The sequence below is a fragment of the Cydia pomonella genome, chromosome 21 (genome assembly GCF_033807575.1).
Source record: "Cydia pomonella isolate Wapato2018A chromosome 21, ilCydPomo1, whole genome shotgun sequence".
NCBI lineage: Eukaryota > Metazoa > Arthropoda > Insecta > Lepidoptera > Tortricidae > Cydia > Cydia pomonella.
Genome location: NC_084723.1, coordinates 5,122,873 through 5,142,563, shown reverse-complemented (window position 1 = coordinate 5,142,563; position 19,691 = coordinate 5,122,873). Strand labels below are relative to the sequence as shown.

General features: G+C 37.3%; 2 protein-coding genes across 3 annotated transcripts in view; one reads left to right on the top strand and one right to left on the bottom strand.

The window, feature by feature from the left end:
* LOC133529575 (ubiquitin-like domain-containing CTD phosphatase 1) overlaps positions 1–19,374 on the bottom strand; it is a 275,695-nt gene extending 256,321 nt beyond the window's left edge. Inside the window, exons 1-5 of one of the 2 annotated variants that reach the window (XR_009801168.1) lie at positions 19,138–19,374; positions 16,385–16,566; positions 15,359–15,494; positions 13,539–13,750; positions 11,956–12,695 (exon numbers count right to left, since the gene is read on the bottom strand). Coding sequence is in view for 1 of the 2 variants with exons in the window: in XM_061867318.1 (XP_061723302.1) it covers positions 12,375–12,695; positions 13,539–13,750; positions 15,359–15,494; positions 16,385–16,566; positions 19,138–19,309 (1,023 nt within the window). In the remaining variant the exon portion in view is untranslated. Of the gene's footprint in view, positions 1–9,784; positions 12,696–13,538; positions 13,751–15,358; positions 15,495–16,384; positions 16,567–19,137 lie in introns of those variants that run through there. The other variant, XM_061867318.1, reaches the window with a different exon arrangement.
* On the top strand, positions 6,948–8,507 carry LOC133529510 (uncharacterized). Its single transcript, XM_061867235.1, has 2 exons — positions 6,948–7,489; positions 7,723–8,507. The coding sequence occupies exons 1-2, from the start codon at positions 7,327–7,329 to the stop codon at positions 8,493–8,495; spliced, it is 936 nt and encodes a 311-aa protein (XP_061723219.1). The 5' UTR covers positions 6,948–7,326; the 3' UTR covers positions 8,496–8,507.
* Positions 19,375–19,691: the final 317 nt, after the last annotated feature.

Sequence of the window (19,691 nt, the reverse complement as noted above, 5' to 3'; positions counted from 1 at the left end):
TAGAACAATAAAAACCGGTTTCTTCCTATATGGGTATTTGTTTACGCGGCACTCCACCGGGCTGGACGCCCTGGACGGCCGTCTCGTCGCTTGTCGAATAAACCGGTTTATTGAGGTTACAATAAAGTTCTTAAAACGTTCGCGTTCTTATAAAAGTTCGGAGTAAAACCAGAATAAACCGGTATTTACCGCTTTTTTTAGAACCGGTTCCGAGTCTTGGTGAACCTTTTGTGGATTTAAAATGTAAATCGTTATCTCGTTATACGTATAGGAATTTAGGCCTTATCTAGGCAGGCATTTTTCTACTAATTAGTCTGGTGCGAAGAAAGCTAAGTTTCCAGGCAAAGTATGAGTTATCTACCACACATGTGCCAAGAATTTCAACTTAACACATTCACTGCTGGGAACCTACCTGGTGGGCGCTCGTGAACTTTGTTCACCGGACAACCCGCTGGGCGGGTTGTTTTGAACTTTGTTCACCGGACAACCCGCTGGGCGGGTTGTTTTGTACGCAGCTATAGACCACCGGTTTCTGGGGTAGTGCGCCGTTTTTTGTCTGACAGTGAATGTGTTAAGCATTGCGGTTTAAGGTTCAAATTAGATTGCACTTTGGGGAAAAGTGAATTGTCTTCAAATTCATTATCAAAGCTAGATTAATATGAATATATTTGGAGAAAATATTGTAGATTGGTGGGGGATAAATTGTGAATAGACGAAAAAATATGTAACACGACTTTGGATAGTCAAAAGCGTGTAATTTTTTTTTTCGCGTTTGTCATATAAGATGGTAAGTTTGGAGAGAGATAAGTTTATGTTTATTAGACAATGAAACTCAAACAAATCAAAGAATGGACTGTAAAAATGGACGAAAATCATAATCATAATCATGTTGCAATATCAAAAGCGTGCTCACTGCCAGTCATATAGTTGGAATTAGGGCTTCCAATCTCGGTATACCGAGATCTCGAAATACCGAGATCCCGCACGATTTTTCACTCCCGCTTACTGCGGGATTAGACATGCGGGATCCGCGGGATTTGCGGGATTGAAAAGTATAACGGGGACACATGCTTTTGCGAGCGCTGTCGCTCGGACACTGACGAGCGAGACGACGGCGGCCGGCGGCGCGGCGCGCGCAACGCACACGGACTACGCATGCGTGAAAACTAACAGCTAAGATGCGTTGCGCGTGGTCGCCCGCCTGGTTAATCGTTCGATTGTTTTTGTTAAGAGAACTTATCTTAATTGATTTCTTATTTAATGTTAGTTTGTTAACTTTTAACCTTTTTTATCAACAAACGCGGGATCCCTTTATACCGGGATCCCGCACCAGAAAAAAATCTTGGTCCCGCCGATACCGAGATCCCGCAAGGGCATGCGGGATTGGAAGCCCTAGTTGGAATACTTTTGACAGGTTTTATTAGTGTTGGCCGAACGTTAATTGCAATTGACCAATAACCGTTACAAATTGAACCGTAAACCGTAACGGACGGTTACAGTTTACGGTTCAATTTCTAATGGTTAATGGTCAATCGCATTAACGTATCGGCCAACATTGACTAAAAGTATAGAAAATAAGTTTCTGTACCAGAAAAAAAAAACATTTAAAAACACATTTATTATTGTGTTAATGGGCAATTGCATTAACGTATCGGCCAACATTGACTAAAAGTATAGAAAATAAGTTTCTGTACCAGAAAAAAAACAACATTTTTAAAAACACATTTATTATTGTGTTTAATGGGCAATTGCATTAACGTTTCAGCCAACACCGGGTTATATGTTATTAATAGAATTTTCTAAATGACTATTTTAATTTGCAAACTGCTGAGAACAGTTAACTATAAACACAGCGCCGACTGCTGCATGTTTGTGTTGTTCTTATAGCGCCATTTGCGTTGAGTACCTTATTATTTATACACATATTTGTAGCCATCGGGCACAGCTCCTTTGTACTACAAAGCATACCTAAGAGACTTGAGGCTTTTTAGATCAATTTCTATTTTCATATTCCATTTACTAAAATGACAGTTCGATTTACCGAATTACTATATATATGTTCTTTATTCCAAAATTATTTTCTTATTTTAAAACGCCATTGTGAAATAACATGAAAGACATGGATATTCGAGTAACATATATCAGACCAAGTTGGCAGCGATTTGGACAGCCCAGACAGTGCAAGTTTATTTTAAACGTCAAACTTCTATGAAATTATGATGTTAACACTTGCACAGGCTGGCCTATCAAAATCGCTGCCAACTTAGCTTGGTCTTACTCTAAGTCTGTCGGTAAATTTGGGCTAATCGAGCTATCATTTTATATCTGGTAAGGTCAATACGGGTATGTGTGGCTGCGGGATAAGTGCGGCCTTCACTTTGGGGCCAATTAACACGTTGATTAGTTTTTATTCATTCATACATTTGCCACTAAACGTAAGTAGCCAGCCACACGTATGGCTCAGTTTCATTGGTCGATGCGGGCCCTGCATGCGGAGTGCGGGAGATTCCGAAACGCATGCCATTGTGAGTTTCACTAGTCGTTATACCACCATACCGCCTGCGGGGATTCACCCGCATGCTGTATGTCCACCGAACTATCGACTTATGAGTTTCACTAGTCGTTATGCCTGCGAGCAGTCCCCAAACGCTTAATGAAACTGAGCCATTACCCATATTGGCGTTGTATGACCATGTATAAGAAAACAAGGATTAAATGGCTTTCCGAAGAAAAAAAAGTATGTGCGTAATAATATTTAATGAGCTCCAAATGCTACATCAAACCAGAAATAGGATGGAAAGTACATATTTAATTATGAGGTGAACGTATTTAACAAAATAGTACATTAGTATATCAACTTTAAAGTGACTAAGTACGTGTCAAGCCACGCGTCTTCGTGAATGACACGATATATACAACAATAAAATCGAAAAATCAGATATTCTAAACTACGTTCTGATCATAAAGTTTAAAAACGTTTAACATAATAATATAAAGACATTTAAAATGAATCTTATTGCTATCACATTAGGATTCAATTTCGAACGAGGATTTGTGGACCGCTTTTATATTATTAATAATGTATCAAGTTACTTATTTGAGTTTAATTATGTAAATAATTCTATGGATTTTGTATATAGTTACAATTATGTTTGACACATGTAAAGAATAAAAATGTTTTCTTTTGTTACTATTGTTTTGAGCGAATGCTGTGAAGTTTCTTTATTCAATTTAAATCACACTTATTCAAATTTTTGTTTTGTATAACTTTAGTTTGGCCATCAATTTATATCAGTAGCAGGGTAATTTCTCTGTTGAGTTAAAATTCTAGAATATTATGAAAGAAATATACTTTTTCAGCTCTTTTTAGAGACTTATTTGACTAACCAAACTATGTCATCAATAAAAGTATGAATCAACGCGCCAAGGTGCCATTTATTTATTACGTAAGACGATTTAGGAGGGAACATGTCTTATTTTTTCTTACTAGGGGGTGAGAGGGGGTTTCATAGTTCTTACGTAAGCTCACAAAGATACGAAAATGTTATAGTTTCTATGAAATTATGACGTTTAAAATAATACCCCACACTCTATCTAAACACGGTGCAGAGTTAGCTTAGACGGGCTCCAGTACCTTTTTAGGAACAAATAAACGTTACAATTTTTTTTTTTTAAATAAACACGAACAGAGGCTGAAAAAAAAAAAACATTTTTTTATTTTTTTTCCTTTAAAATTCTTTCGTACAAGGGGGAGGGGGCGACTGATTCTTTTTTTTACATAGGGCTGGGAGGGGTCGAAAACTGTCAAAAGTCGTCTTACGTAATAAATGAATGGTGCCCAAAAGTCTGCCACCTTGAATTACTTTTCCTAATAGATATCTCAACAGTTCACGTTCAAAGGTATCTGCAACAGTTTAACCTTTTGAACGCTTTAAGTCTTGAAAAAATGACACTTACACGCTGAGGCAAGCGAGCTAATGTAAACTTGTAAGTGTGAAGCAAAGAGAATTTGAAATATAGTCTATTTCAATTCTCTTTGACGTGAAGGTTACTTTGACAGCGTCCGCCATGACACCTATAATTGTCCTTGGCGCTGTGGGCACGACTAGTTACGACGCCTTTAGGTGTTTTTGGTGTTATAGAGACGTATCTCTTTTTGTTAATCGATCAGAGAATAGAAGATAGTCTGATACGCTACTTTTAATGCTGCCTATTCCTATTTAGCCAAATCCAATTCGTTGGTCCTTTTTGTCACTTTGACATTTGTCTTTGTTAGAACGAGACAAAACATTTTTGCTGAGGTTTATTTTCACTTACCTGGACTTAAGGATAATTTAGTATAGAAGCCTATTGCCAAAGTAAATTATGTAGTCAACTAAATTTACTGCCATCTTTCGGTACAGGAAAACTCTTAGAATGACATATGGCTATATGACCCATGTTATTTCACTGATGTGTTAAATATCAAACGGTGTCGCCATCTATTCGAGTATAGGTCAAAGTATTGCCGTCTATACGAGCATAATTTTTTCTTGATTTTTCGAGGCACGTTTTTTTCTATTTAATTATACGGAGTTATAGCTTTGGCTGGACTGATTGGATTTATTGGAAAATTATTTAGATTCGCTAGCAAGAATAATTTGTGCTATTTATTTACAAAGTTTGAAATATTCAATTTATTATCTGCATAATTACGATAGTATTGGCCAATGCTTCTGTCAAGTCTATTTTTATTGAATGTTTGTCTGTCGGAACAATCCCAAACAAAGAGCATATAATCAAAGTGTCATAATAAATAAAAAAACTCGGAAAAGGATTTATTGGCCCCTACTATTACGCCGGTCTCTGAAAATGTACAATTAAGAAATTTAGAGTTATACCAAGCTAAGTTGGCAGCGATATTGATAGCCCCGACTGTGCGAGTGTTATTTTAAACGTCAAACTTCTATGAAATTATGACGTTTAAATAACACTTGCATAGTCTAGGCTATCAAAATCGCTGCCAACTTAGCTTGGTCTAACACTCAATTATGGATGACTTTAATGAAAAAATATTCGAATAAGTGTGGATTTAGTTAAAGAACGCATTATGATAACTGCCTTTGTAGCATATCTAAATAATTATAGATTAGATTTAGTATGTACATTTTATCAAATAAAGTTAAATAAATCAATCATCAGCCTTGTTATTGAATTCGTATCGATTTAAAGCACTCCCTTCGGTCGTGTTTTAATTTATCGCCACTCGTGATTTTCTTACTTTTCACACTTGTATCGTAATGTACTATTTCAGACGCGATCGTACCTACGTAAGTCAATGATTAGTCCATAATTAAGTTAATTATTTATTTATTCAATCAAAACACCCACAATCCGATATGCTTATACTGTCAATGGAGCCAATATCACTGAGAGAAGGAACACTGATATTTCCTCCGTCTATATCAATGTCTACAACATCCAGATTGACGCTTTCAACGTCGTCGGGTGCAACTACAGCGTCCACAGCCGTTCTAGTGTTCGAAGTAATCCCAGTGTTTGGAATCACCACAGGGTTCGGAATAACCCCAATGTTCCCACTGTCCCCGTTCTGATTCGCCCCACTTTCACTGTCACAACATCCACAAAATAATGTACTACAGCATATTCCGCACCCATCATAAAATGATTCGATACATTTGTCTAAACTACTACAACAAGACAAACAACATTCGACGAAACATCTACCGGTTAAGTACCACCAAAACGGATCACCTTCGTAAGTTGTATCTAAACACGAGCAGCATTCTTTCTCTTTCTTTCGTTGTTCATTCGTTTCTTCCTGTTGTATGTTGCACGTTGGTGTTGCTGTTACACGTGTCGTGCACGTTGCTATATTTTCATTATATACTGTAGTTGGTTGTTGCCTTATAGCTTCTTCGTAGGATGGTGGTTTGTCTTCGAACGAAGATGACTGATTGGCATTTACGTTCATTTATTTTATTTTTTGTTAGAAAAACAACAAAACTGACAAACGACTTCTAACTACTGTGGCACTGCTTGTGTTTTTGCGAGGTTTTTAAACGATTAGATATCGGGAACTGTATTCGACTTTGTTTTTTTACAGCCAATATAGAAATGATGTAACTCACTTCGGCGACGCCGACAACGTTAAACATAACATTACATTTAGGTAAAATGTAAAAAAATCCTCCAAGACAAACGGATGATCCGATTTTGATAAAACATGTCTAAAAACCTGCTTTTTATATAGAAAAAAAATGCATCCAAATCGGTTCAACCGTTTAAGAGCTAATACGATGCCGCATTCAGAGGCACACACATAGCGGTCAAACTAACATAACACCCTTCTTTTGGGTCGGGGGTTAGAAATAGCCTAATATCGTCGCCATATCGTTCAACAAAGTCGAATGGCGCTTTAGCTGGTTATCAATCGGCTAAATTATCGATTAATCGTATGACGAAGCATCCGTACTTTGTGTCCTGGTAGAGATTTATTATATTATAGCTAATTGTCTATCAGTTATCATAAAACATAATACACATATTACTAATTGGAAAGGCTGATAAAGCGATTTATGGGCGCAAGTAAATATGAGATAACTTAATTAGACTACGCAAATATCTACAGTGGATTAAAGCAATGATAATATTTTAATTTGGCGTATTCTAAAACAAATAAATAATTATGACTCACTTTGAACGTGTTCCGCTTATTGTAACTTGTACGACTTTATCTACAATTATGATATCATCCTCTTAAGTCTCATATATTTTATTTATTATTCCTTAAATTAACATTGATAATCAGGTTAGACATGGTATTTCCGAGCTATTATAACAGACTAACCAGAATACAGCTCTAGGTATTTTTTATGGCTTTTTATTAATTTGCGAGTGTCATGTCGATATGTGTTAGCAATAATCAAAAATTTCGGAACGCGAATTCTTACCAGAGCTACAGTTGCTAATCCAAATGATTTACTCCTGTAAATCAAAAGGGTTAGTATGGGTCAGCTCTAGGAATGACATTTATCATAATGCTGAAATATTTCCTTCCAGTGCCCGCTATCAATTTTAAAAAAAAACAAGTCAAATCTATTCCGAAATTAGAATCCAATCTACCCGCCAAAACTGAAACTGACTTTGACGTTATAAACAATCTGCCGAAAAATGACGTTTTAAATATTAGTGAAAACAAAACAAACTCAAAAGTCTCTGATAAATGTTTTTCTTGCACTGAGGAAGATTGTTTAGAAGGCATAGATTTTCTTATATGTTGTAACGTAATAATACAGTGTTGTTTTCTAATACGCGTTTTAGTTCATGTTTTCAAGAATTGTTGCGAAAAAAAATCGAAGGAATAGAGAAATAAAAGTTGGTATTTATTGTGTATTCGATGCAATTCATTTTATATCAATCATAGGACAGAACATTGGATTTGAATCATGGCATACCTATCTTACTACTGTTTCATTGATTCTAATTGGTAAGTCTGAGGTCATACGCCCGGCGAGATGGTCGGTAGCGCGTTAGTTACCTTGGTTTCGCACCGAATAACGGGAAATACATAAGCAAGGACGTACAATTCATTTGAACATGCAACAATAAACGTGCTGTGCTCGTGTTTACAATTTTATGTTTTGAATACATTTGTACAAGATCCATTTTAGCTTGGTTCGTTGCATCGTCAATTAACCTTTTTTTCGGACAATATTTAAGAGTTCGCAATCAGAATGGAACAAGAAAGTGATACAGATTCAAAGGATAACTCAACAGGGAGTGGATTTAAAGTAACAAATGATGAATGCGGATTGTGTTCAGTGCAAAACAATAAAGATGATGTCATAAAACAATTGAGTAACAAAACCGATAGTGCTGTGCCAAGCCCTAAGGAAAGCTGTTTGAATGATGTCACTGCAAATAGTGTTATTACAGAAGAATTAGAACTCCTAAGTACTGACAGAGTAAATCAGCCAGCGGACAGTTTGGTCGCGATGAACGAAAGTAATAATGACATCATATCAAATTGTGTGGGTAAACAATTTAAAGATGGCGGCACTAATAGTGATGTGACACAACAACCAGAAGAGCGCAGTTTGGGGGAAATAAATGAAAATAATAATGACACCATAACACATTGTGATTTGCATGAAGATTTAAAAAATGATGGCGAAAATAGTGCTGTCAAAAATCAGCCTGAAGAGCGAAGTTTAATTGCGATGACCGAAAATAATAACAATAATGACATCACAGCAAAATGCGATGAATATGGCGACAGTAGTGTTGTAACTAAGCAGCCGGGACGCGGTGTTATGTTGCAAAACAGTGGCGTACCTAATAAATGTTGTGACTGCAGCTGTTGGAAATGTTGTAATTGTAGTTGCAATGACATTGCTTGTTTTCAAACAGCTCAAGCGTGTGCCGAGTGCCTAGTTTTAGTTTTTTGTGTACAAGTTTGTATGATATGTTTTAAATCTCTACTAATATTATAGATGTTAAAGTTACTGTCTTTCTGTTTCCTCTTCACATATGATTTTGACCACGCTAGCTGTACACTTGGCAAAGAATTCATACATAAGCTTGTAAGCTCTATACTTGACGAACCACTGGGCATGTAAACTTAACGTGTTCCGAATTTATGTCTTAAATTTCTTCTTATATCATCTTAAGGCCCAGCCATGCCAGAAGAATTTGGACCTACGCTGCTGGCAATAAAGTTGATTTTGCTTTATTTAAAACTGGACACCAAGCAATTGCAATTTTATTCCGATTGAAAATTATTTAAGTTCCATTGAACTTAATAAGTACTATAGGTAGGATCGTTACGAGGATATTATAAATGAGAAAGTAATGGTCTACCTCTTCACCTTTTAACCGCTGGACCGACTAGATATATGGAGATCGTTTTGAGTCCTGGGGAAGGGCATAGGATACTACACTTAAATCGACCGGGATATAAACCGTGATTACATTTTATATTGTTATTATTGAGCTCCCGATATTTTGTTGCTTGTCGATTTAAGTGTAGTGAAACTAACCGTGAATCATTCAAAACTGTTAAGGGCATAGGATAGTTTTCATCTATAGTTCGTTTTTTTTAGCATTTTTGGATATAAGTTTCAATGCAGTGGTGGGCAAACTTTTTTCATGGGGTACCAGAAAGTTTAGGAAATTTAAGAGGGCCAGAATAGCAGCAAAAATATATTTTGATTTGCGATTATCGTGGGCTAATGCCATATAATAATCATTTCATAGGACCGGCGGCGCGGCGGGCCAGATAAAATCCGTTCGCGGTATTAAAACCTCATTCTTATCAATTCAATTCAATTCAAATATACTTTATTCATGTAGGCCTAGCAACAAGCACTTATGAATAGTAAGACAGTATTACATATAATTATCTTAATCTAATTATCTAATCTATAATATCTCAGAATAATGGTTGCTAGGCAACAATGTTTTTCTAACAGTTGTATCAGACTTCCTTGTTTTTCGATCTCTATATATGTTGTACATTTTATCTTTTGAGCATTCGTTTAATTTATATACGTATTAATTTCCGTAAGATTAGTCTCCATTGCTTCCAACCTTGCGCCTCTGACAATACGTGGGCCGGAGCTGGCACGTGGCGCGGCCAGCAAAACGTCTCACTTTATTGCTTGCCATAAGGACGAGATTTGTACGAATCTACGTATCTTTATACGAATAACCTGACAAGGCGTCCTTATAGCAAGCGAGAAAGTGAGACGTTTTGCCGGCCGCGGTCACAAATAAAACAATCTTCAAGATTTAAATCCTTTATTTTATAAATACAAGTAACTCTTTAGATGCCTACCAACTAGATATAGAGCACTTTTAATTTATTATTAATTATGAATAATTATGTACACGGGCACTTGTTCGAACAGACTAATAGAATTCGCATTAAATGCACAAAATAAGTTACATACATAAAATGAATTGAGGAGCCATTAATCGTAATCTACAAACGCTTTATCATAATTATTATTTTCTATTTAGTTAAGGCCTTGGTTATGTACAATTTAATTTTAATTCTTCGTGTAACGAAAAATAATCATATTCCATAAGGAATTTTAAACAATCAACGAGAATTTGAAATAGAGGTGGATTGTCAAAGAAAATTTTGTAGTCACAGTAATTTACTGCCATTTTTCGACACATGATCAAAACCTTTAGAACGCCATTTGACTTTCGATCCTTATTCTTTCACTTATATGTGTTAAATATCAAAAATGATTCTATCTTACCGGGCATAGGCTAAAGGTTGTGGCGCCATCGCTCGAAACGATGCCGTTATACCTTTGGCCTTATCTATTAGACGGCGCCACTTTTTGATATTTAACACATATCAGTGAAAGAATAAGGATCAAAGTCGAATGGCGTTCTAAAAGTTGTAATCATATTTCGAAAGATTGCAGTAAATTTCCACCTCTATTTCAAATTTTCTTTGAAAGTATGTAAACAAACTATACCGATTTTTTAAATTCTTAATAATTTGTTTGAAGCATTGTCAACTGACATCTTCTTTTTTTTTAATGGCAGTCTGGTCAAACAAGTTGACACAAATTTGCCAAATGTCGATATAATTCCACAAATACAAAAAGTTGTCTCATTGGCGGAATTACTGAGTCACGTGGTTTGGTTTGTTTACATTGTTTTTAAAATGCTAATGGATTATTCTACAAGTATAATTATGTGGATATTTCATCACGTAATGGAATCAATTAAATTGTACAGTTCAGTCCTAACCTATGTATTTACTTACATTTTTTTAGAATATCAATTGCATCATATTGCGTTAAAATACTTAAAATAGTACATTACGATACAAGTGCGAAAAATAGGAAATTCGAAACGAGTGGCGATAAATTAAAACACGACCGAAGGGAGTGTTTTAAATCGACACGAGTTGCGAATTACCTATTCGCACATGTATCGTACAACGTTTTACAGTACATATGGCCCTTTAAATGTTCGACACAGTAACGTAATATGCTACTTCTCGCACTAGTGCTATAATAGTACATTACGATACAAGTGCGAAAAATAGGAAATTCGAAACGAGTAGCGATAAATTAAAACACGACCGAAGGGAGTGTTTTAAATCGACACGAGTTGCGAATTACCTATTCGCACATGTATCGTACAACGTTTTACAGTACATATGGCCCTTTAAATGTTCGACACAGTAACATAATATGCTACTTCTCGCACTAGTGCTATAAAGTAGCCCCATATGTACTGTAAAGTACTGTAAAGTATGTTTTTTGAATTAATTAAAATCAACTTTTTCTTTAACGAAATCAAATGAAACAAGAATGAAAATGAATTTGCGATACATAAAAATAAGTTTATTAAATTACTTATTTACGCTAGAAAGGTGTTTTGTATAATATAATAATGTTCCGCATTAAAATGACGGCAGTCAAATACTTAAATATAACTTGAGTGGTTTAGTATAAAGTAAGGACCCACGAAGAATTTCGTACATTGCCCCCCTATTATATCCCTCTCGCACAGTGGCATTGACCGCCGTGTGTGATGGAGATAGAAAATGGGGGTACGAAATTTTTCGTGCTTAGTTTACGTCCGGTCAAGGCCATAAACATGCATACATTTCCAACCTTATTACAAACGACATAAGATTTAAAACGCTCTGCACCGTTAAAGCAAGGCGATAAGTCCCCTTTAAAGCGAAACAATGCAAATGTACACATGTTTGTGATTCTCACTGTATAATAGAGAGTTCTAGCTTCTGACTAAACACCGCTTTCCGTACAATCTATAATTATATAAACCAAATATTATGGTGCAAAAACCATAATTATGGATGTTTACAAAAACAGCATATTTTCAGCACAATGTACAATCGCCATAAGATATATCGGAGCGGCAAAGACGTTCAAAAATATCTGAACACGCCTCTTTTACCTCGGCTTCGATATATCTGATGGCTATTGTACACACATTGCATGTTTGTCTATAGTAAGCGAATATTGATTAGCCGGGTCCACACAGAGCGACCATGCTCGCTCTCGCGTGTATGCTCGCTATGTGTGGATCCGGCTATTGATTGTGTAAGATGTGTAAAGTCTAAGAAATAATCGTGCCCCTGAGTATCGAGTCCCACGGATGCGATATCGCGTCCGAAATGACAATCAAAATTCAATTTTAAATTTAAAACCTCAAAGCAAAGCAAATTACAAGTCGCTATGGTGCTATACGGCACCAAATGTTTTGTGGTAAATAGGTAACTGAATTGAAGGTTGTATGAATCTTTGACAGCCAGATAGACTGTTTTTGTAACATCCCATTTAAAATTATACTTTAAAACATAAACGCGCCTACCGTCATTCCTTAGGCGTCCCGGGCCCACTGTCCTCCGCTTTCCTCTTACTCGCATGATGCTTCCTGTCCGGCTTATATTTCTCCCATTTCTTATGATTCAACGTATCGAAGTCATCACAATATTGGGCAATGTCCCGGAGATATGTAGACAAGTGTAACAGCTCTCTGTCTTTGTCTCTGTTCAGGTGTGCTTGTCTGAACGGTCGGATTTTGAGACCACTCTTCGGGTTCATGATGAAGTTTCTTCGGATGTCGTCGAACATTATGGTGTTTTTTGAGCTGTATTGGGGGTATTTGCCCCATATTACGCCTAGAGGTTTTACCTGGAAAGAGATGAATATTTTAATGTTAAATATTTTTATAACCATTGATCGCCAGCTACAAGAGGCCCCGTGCAAACAGCCAAAATGCTTCAAATATTGTTTAAGCTGGTCTGTTTAAAATCGAAACTTATGCCATCTATAGGTTTTAGGTTTTAGACGACCCGTCTGGCCCAGTGGGTAATGACCCTGCCTAAGAAGCCGATGGTCCCGGGTTAAAATCCTGGTAAGGGCATTTATTCGTATGATGAGCATGGATATTTGTTTTTGAGTCATGGGTGTTTTCTATGTATTTAAGTATTTATGAATATTTATATATTATATATATCGTTGTATAAGTACCCTCAACACAAGCCTTATTGAGCTTACTGTGGGACTTAGTCAATTTGTGTAATAATGTCCTATAATATTTTATTTAATATACAGAAAACATCTATGACTAGGCCCCCCACACAGAGGGAGCATATGCGCGAGGCAATTTCCTCGTGCACAAAACGGCCAGTGTAGACGTGCCTCGGCCGTTTTGTATGCTAGGAAATTGCTTCGCGCGTATGCTCGCTCTGCGTGAACCCGCCTAATCAGGAACAAATACTGTGCTCATCACACAAATAAATGTCCTTACCGGGATTCGAACCCAGGACCATCGGCTTCATAGGCAGGGTCACTACCCACTATTAGACCTTTCCGGTCGTCAATGTACATTAATGTACCTACTAAACTTCCAAAAAACGTCTACCAACATTTTACGTGGCTGTTAATCCATATGAAAAAGAACCGTCATGTCATAAGGCCCCATCGTTCGACGCGAGCGGTAGTTACTTTTGCGGCTACTCTAGTTCAACTTACATCGATAGTACCATACTTGGCCGTATGTACCGTGATCATGGCCAAGTAGTCCAGATAGAACATGATCTTATAGTCCTGGTGCGTCGAGACGCCCAGCAATCTCATCTTCTCCTCGATCCACTTCATGCCGGTCGCCGACCAGATCACTATGTCATAGTCCTCGTAGGCGGAGGTGAGGAATTCGTGGAGGAATGGACGCATTAGTTCGTAACCTGGAAACAGAGTAGAATAGTAGATTGTTAGACCTGAAAGTTTAACAGGCGTAGACAAAGAAATATAATAAGTTATTGGCAAAAATTCTTGATACAAGCTTTTATCGCTGACTCTACTTTACCACAGCCAACTAATTCTTATTAAGACAATTCTAAAAACATAGTTAGGTTGCGTTGTTTGATCATAGAGTTCCTATGGCCACCTGCTGTCTTCATCATCAGATCAGATTGATGGTCACCGTAATATTGCATTGTCACCCGACTCACAAATGTATGCAAATTTTCAGCTCAATCGGAAATCGGAAAGTGGGTCAAATTTATCTTTACACTAACAAACCAACTAACATACTTACTAACAGGGCAAGTTAATTAAAAGCTTGTAATAAGTTAACTTTTTGTCCGCCAAAAACGTCCACAGACGCGCGATTACAGTCCGACATATGTAAACCTTCGTGAGTTCCGACAACGTTCACGTTGACTCGCTGCACACGATAGCCGATAGGCGTTCAAAGGGTGAAAGGTAAATGGATAAAATGAAGCTGCATATTTGAGATCTGAAGATGGTGCTATGGTATAAGTTTTTATTTAGATCCCCCCCACTAGCGTCTCCCGAGCGTCGGCGTCTAGTTAAATCTATGGCTGCTGCTCGACGCAACGTTGGCGCAAATGCGCAGCGACGCCATCTTCCATAACGATGATTATATAGACGCCGACGTCGCCGACGCTAGTTAAAATCTTGGAGGCTAAAATATAACCATTTTCTGTGAATTGATAGAGCTCTAATTTGACTTTTGAAACACAATACAATAATATGATTACAGAGGTGCCATCAGAATGTTTCCAATATTTATGAAGGAATCGATTCCATTTCCAAAAGGAAAGTTTTATTTGTTTCCTGAGAAACTTTCTTGAAATTTCCGAGAACTTTTGCAACTTATTGATTACATCTGTAATCATGACAGTCATTCATAGTGTAGAATATTGTGAAATACTGACTTACCATGTAATGATCATGTTACATTATGGTTAATAAATAAACTAAACTAAACATCAAATTGATCTTGTGATGGAGACCAAAGGGTGGACAAAACAACTCCAGTCTTGATTTTTGTTTTGTTACAAACATTGCAATAAGTAATAAACATCTGTACAAATGCAGTCAACGATATAAGCTTATATCAAAAATGCAACTTTTGCCCAACAGTGATACTTAACTTACTCGGGTTGGCTGGCTATTGCAATAATAATAATCGTTACGCTTATTGTGGAGCGAGTCACAGTCAGCCAGAAATAAAATTCTATACCATTTTATTAGGCAGGCGGTTTTATATCCCATACCCAGTATCCATCGCTTTCACGCAATAGCCTAGTTCATTTTAGATTCCATCAACTCTCAATAGTTCTAACACCCTGGCGGGTGCTGCCTCTGCGTGCGACCCATTAAACGCATCCGCTGTGTAGCTCTTACATTTTAAAGAGTCAAAAGGGCCTCTACGTAGAGGCTTTGACTCCCAAATGTCCGGAACACCAATGTTTCATGGAGAGACATACACATAATAACAATAAAAGGTATTTTACGGTAACAAAATGAAAATATGACAAGCATACCTGTTTCTGCCACCGATCTGTGATCAAACAGTGTGTAGTCTATATCCAGTACTAGAAGCTTCTTATTAGGTCGAGGTTCGTTGAGCATGTTGATCTTGTAGTCTCTCACACGCTTGTTTATTTTTGCTAGGTATACCTGAAAAGTTTAATGTTGAATATTCCTTACTTAAAATCTTTCAAGCTCTTCTCTCACAATAAAAAATAATCTTAATGCATAACAGTAATTATCCCATGATTAGCTCTATTGAATGGTAATGTTAGTTATAAATTACGATGAAAAAACAAAATGTCCATAGCTCATTCCACAAGAAAATGATGTGAATTACAATTTCATTGCATGTTTATTTACTAATAATGCAAATTTAAGTAGAAACAGATTTAGTGACAAATGTGCAGTCTTGCACACTTAAATTTGCATAATGAATAAAAGGCATATACATTAAAATATGGGGAAGTGCATTTTTGGCATGGAATAACCTCATTTGAAATAAAATATACTGTCAAATTGTGATGTCAAACAAAACTCAGTAATTACTACCACCTTCGAGCAACACAGGGAAGGGAGACGACATTCATACTATTTCCCCTCTGCCAAAGCATAGGTACAACTGTACCTATGGCGGTGCGGCGGCGGCGGTGGCGGTGGATCTCTTTTTGTGTCTCGTCCATACACAAAAAGAGATCGAGGTGTGCAAGATTTGTCTTTGACGTGTGTCATTTTCTATGTATTTGTCGTCATTACAGATTGGATTTTGTATGTAGTGAGTGAGAAGTGCGACTGTATGCACGTTTCCCCATGCAAAGAATGGCAGAAAAATTTGTACGGTAAGATATTGCTTAGGCCCTGCCTTTCGACGTGTCGGAAGCCGGTGTTGCTCGAAGACTACCACAAATTCAGAGCCATAGTAAACAATACTAGTAACAAAACGAGGTTAATTTTTGTATAATTATTTTCAAGCAATTAATGAGTTTTGCTGTCACCTAACAAATAAAAGAGAAAGAAAGAGTTCAAAGAGATATCTTTACCTCTTGATTCTCTACATCAACCTCTTCCTCCTCAATATCCAAATCGTTAACCACCTCATCCCCCCCCTCGGGCTTGGTCTGCGCACCCTGTATAGCCTCCTCCAGCGAACCCATCATCATGATCTTGAGGTTCGGTTTGAGGTTCAACTCCGCCAGGGTGTAGTTGTCTGTCGCCACTTTGCCTGTAATTTTAACCAAACCATGCCAGATAAGACTTCTATTCTAACTTAGAAATAAAGGAGAGTGGCCCATGACAGACTACAGTGGAAAAAGCTGGAACAGGTCTTTGCCAAGCGGCACACGGAATTAAGAGATATAGCTAGTCCAGGAGTCATTAATTAGTTTCTTCAGGGATTTTAAATAAAGAGTGGACCCCTGAAGAAACTAATTAGTGATCCCTGATATAGATAGTAAGTACCTAAGAGTTGGAGTTATTGATCGTGGAAGAGGAGTCAAGTTTGACAGAATTGGTAATTTCACAATCAAAATTACCATGTAACTGTACAGTGACATCTGCTTCAGTGGTCAAAATCTCTGCTAATGTAGGGGGTATTAATGCAATGTTCTGTCATCTGAGACCAGCACTAGCACATATTGTAAACCAAAGAGTAACTTATACATACTATGCCTTTAACTGTTTTTTTAGAAGTTTTCACAATGACATTGATGCATTGAGGGTGTTTGTTTACAGAACGCGAAAATCTCTTTATCCTTGAATATGCAACAGTGATAGAATAGCAGATAACTAAATTTAAGTTTTTACGAAATTTAGGTAGCTCAACGAGGGGGGGGGGGGGGGCGGGTTTAGGGTCGGCGACGCGCATGTAACTCCTCTGGAGTTGCAGGCGTACATAGGCTACGGAGACTGCTTACCATCAGGCGGGCCGTATGCTTGTTTGCCACCGACGTAGTATTAAAAAAAAGGCAATCAGTATATGCTAGTGGCGCCCTTATGAAGAGTTTTACGTAATATTTCCTGTTATTAACTTTTTGGTAAATAGGGAGTTGTATAGAACTCATAGTCATAGTAAGTTGTACTAAAGAATTGGGAGGAATGTGATATAGACAGCTGTTACAGTAAAGTCAACTCGTTAATTAAAACCAGCGATAATTCGAAAATCTCTATAAATCGAAGTCATCATGAGTTCTCTTTATATTTCAAATAAATCAATACATTTTTAAGCACTTGGTAATTCAAACAAAAAAACATCTCCACAAAACAAAACGCGTTAATCGTACTCATAGGCGTCAAGAAAATTTAAAGTTATCAAATTGCAGAGGTAAGTACATTGTACCCTACATTTTGCGACAAGTTCAAACTTGTGAGTTTTTATGACTTAGTTCAGGTGGATGAAGATGTTGCTATCTCGGTTCTCTAACCAATAGGCGGGTCCACACAGAGCGAGCGAGAAAATACGTGCGAGGCAATTTCCTCACGCACAAACCGGCCAGTGGACGTGCCTTGGCCGAGGCGGCACGTGCGTTTTCCTCGCCCGGCCGCCGCCTCGGCCGAGGCATGTCTACACTAGCCGGTTTGTGCGTGAGGAAATTGCCTCGTGCGTATGCTCGCTATGTGAGGACCCGGCTAATGGCGAAATTTTACCTACTACAGATACAAATGAAAAAAGCAACTTCAATCTTGGGCAGAGGTGTCACTAAAGGAAGCAAGAGCCTCATTCAACACATTACATATTATCTCCGTTCGAAATTTAAATTTGTTACCCCACGTCCAGGTACAGATCTTCGCTCTTCCCGTAATCTTAAGCTCATTGTTCCCAACACCAAACGGGTTTTCATGTCCAATTCTTTCACTGTTCAGGCATTTAGACTTTGGAACGTTCTCCCACTCTCTATCAGACAAGCGCAGACCAAATTCACATTCAAGCGCATGTTGCGCAAGTATTACCCTTGACAAACTTTCTTCTTCATCAACTTAATGATTCACACTTGGTATAATCATGTATGTATTAATATATGTCTGTTTATTTGTATTAAGTATATGTGTAAGTTTATCTATATATAGTTTATATTCATATATAGTCTCGGTTACAAATTCATTTACTTTAAAAGACACTGCACCTACTTAATCTATCTGGTTTAACCCATTGGTTGACTGGTAGAGAATGCCTTTGTAGACTGTCAGAAGCCTGATGACTTGTCTCACGTATTGTTGGACTGCGTCCGGAATTCGGACTTGAGAAAAACGATTTTTAGTAGTTTGGGCTCCATGCACAATGGTCAGATCAATTGTTGGCAGAGCCTTTATCAGACAGCAATCAGCGTATACCACTTTATTGATCTCTCCCTTGCGTAGGGAACTATGAAAGCACCCATGAGGCTGACATGTTCACCTAGTGTCCAAAGCCTCAATAAAAATGAGATTTAAAAAAAAAGGTTTAGGGTTTTCGCATGCTTGTTCAGGTTACATGAGGATAATCATATGTCGGCAAAAAACTTTTTAAACAGTTACTCATAATATCAGTGCAATGAGTAATGAGAAAAAACCGGCTGAAACGTCGGGTCCACAACACATAAACTTACGGAGTAACTCATTGCGACGTGTGTAATATATAGTAATCTCGCACGATTCTGAGAACTCACCAACGATTTAGAAAGCCGATCATAAAGCAACATTGTGTTATGTAAACCAACCTCTCTCCTCTCAAAAATAACATGAATTTACTTCTACATAAAACAATTAACATTTCAGTCAGGTTTTCAGCAACAAATTTCATTCTTAAATGCATAATTACCCTGGAATTTGACATTGAGTAATTTTTGTCGGTCCGGACGGACGCCTGTAGCATTCTCGATTGCGATCTTCAACATCGCTACGGAATCTGACGGAGAGAACTCCGGGATATCAAACTCCTTGCCATTCCACTTTACTGTTAATTTTAAAGCACTATCGTTGAAATCACACATTTTTCATGAAGCTAAATACAGAAAAATAACGGCAAATATGACACATAAACAAAACAACTTTGACGCTAGTGCAGTACTCTTTGCATTGATTTTATAATTTTTATGACGGTAATAGTGATGTCCTCCAAGAAGAGAAATCGGTGAAGTCTCAGGACTTTTTAGGCGCATTGCAGATATAACACATTCCATAAATGCCCGATTCATTAAAAAATAAAATGAAAAACATATTTTTCCATTATTATTTAAAAGCGAAAAAAGGACTGTGATATTTTGATTTTGTCATGGCAATTTACAAACTTTGTCATTTTCAACACGTTCGTGTTGCGTGTTATAAGAAACAGCGAAACATTTTGTTAATTTGTCATCTATTTGTCTTTCTATC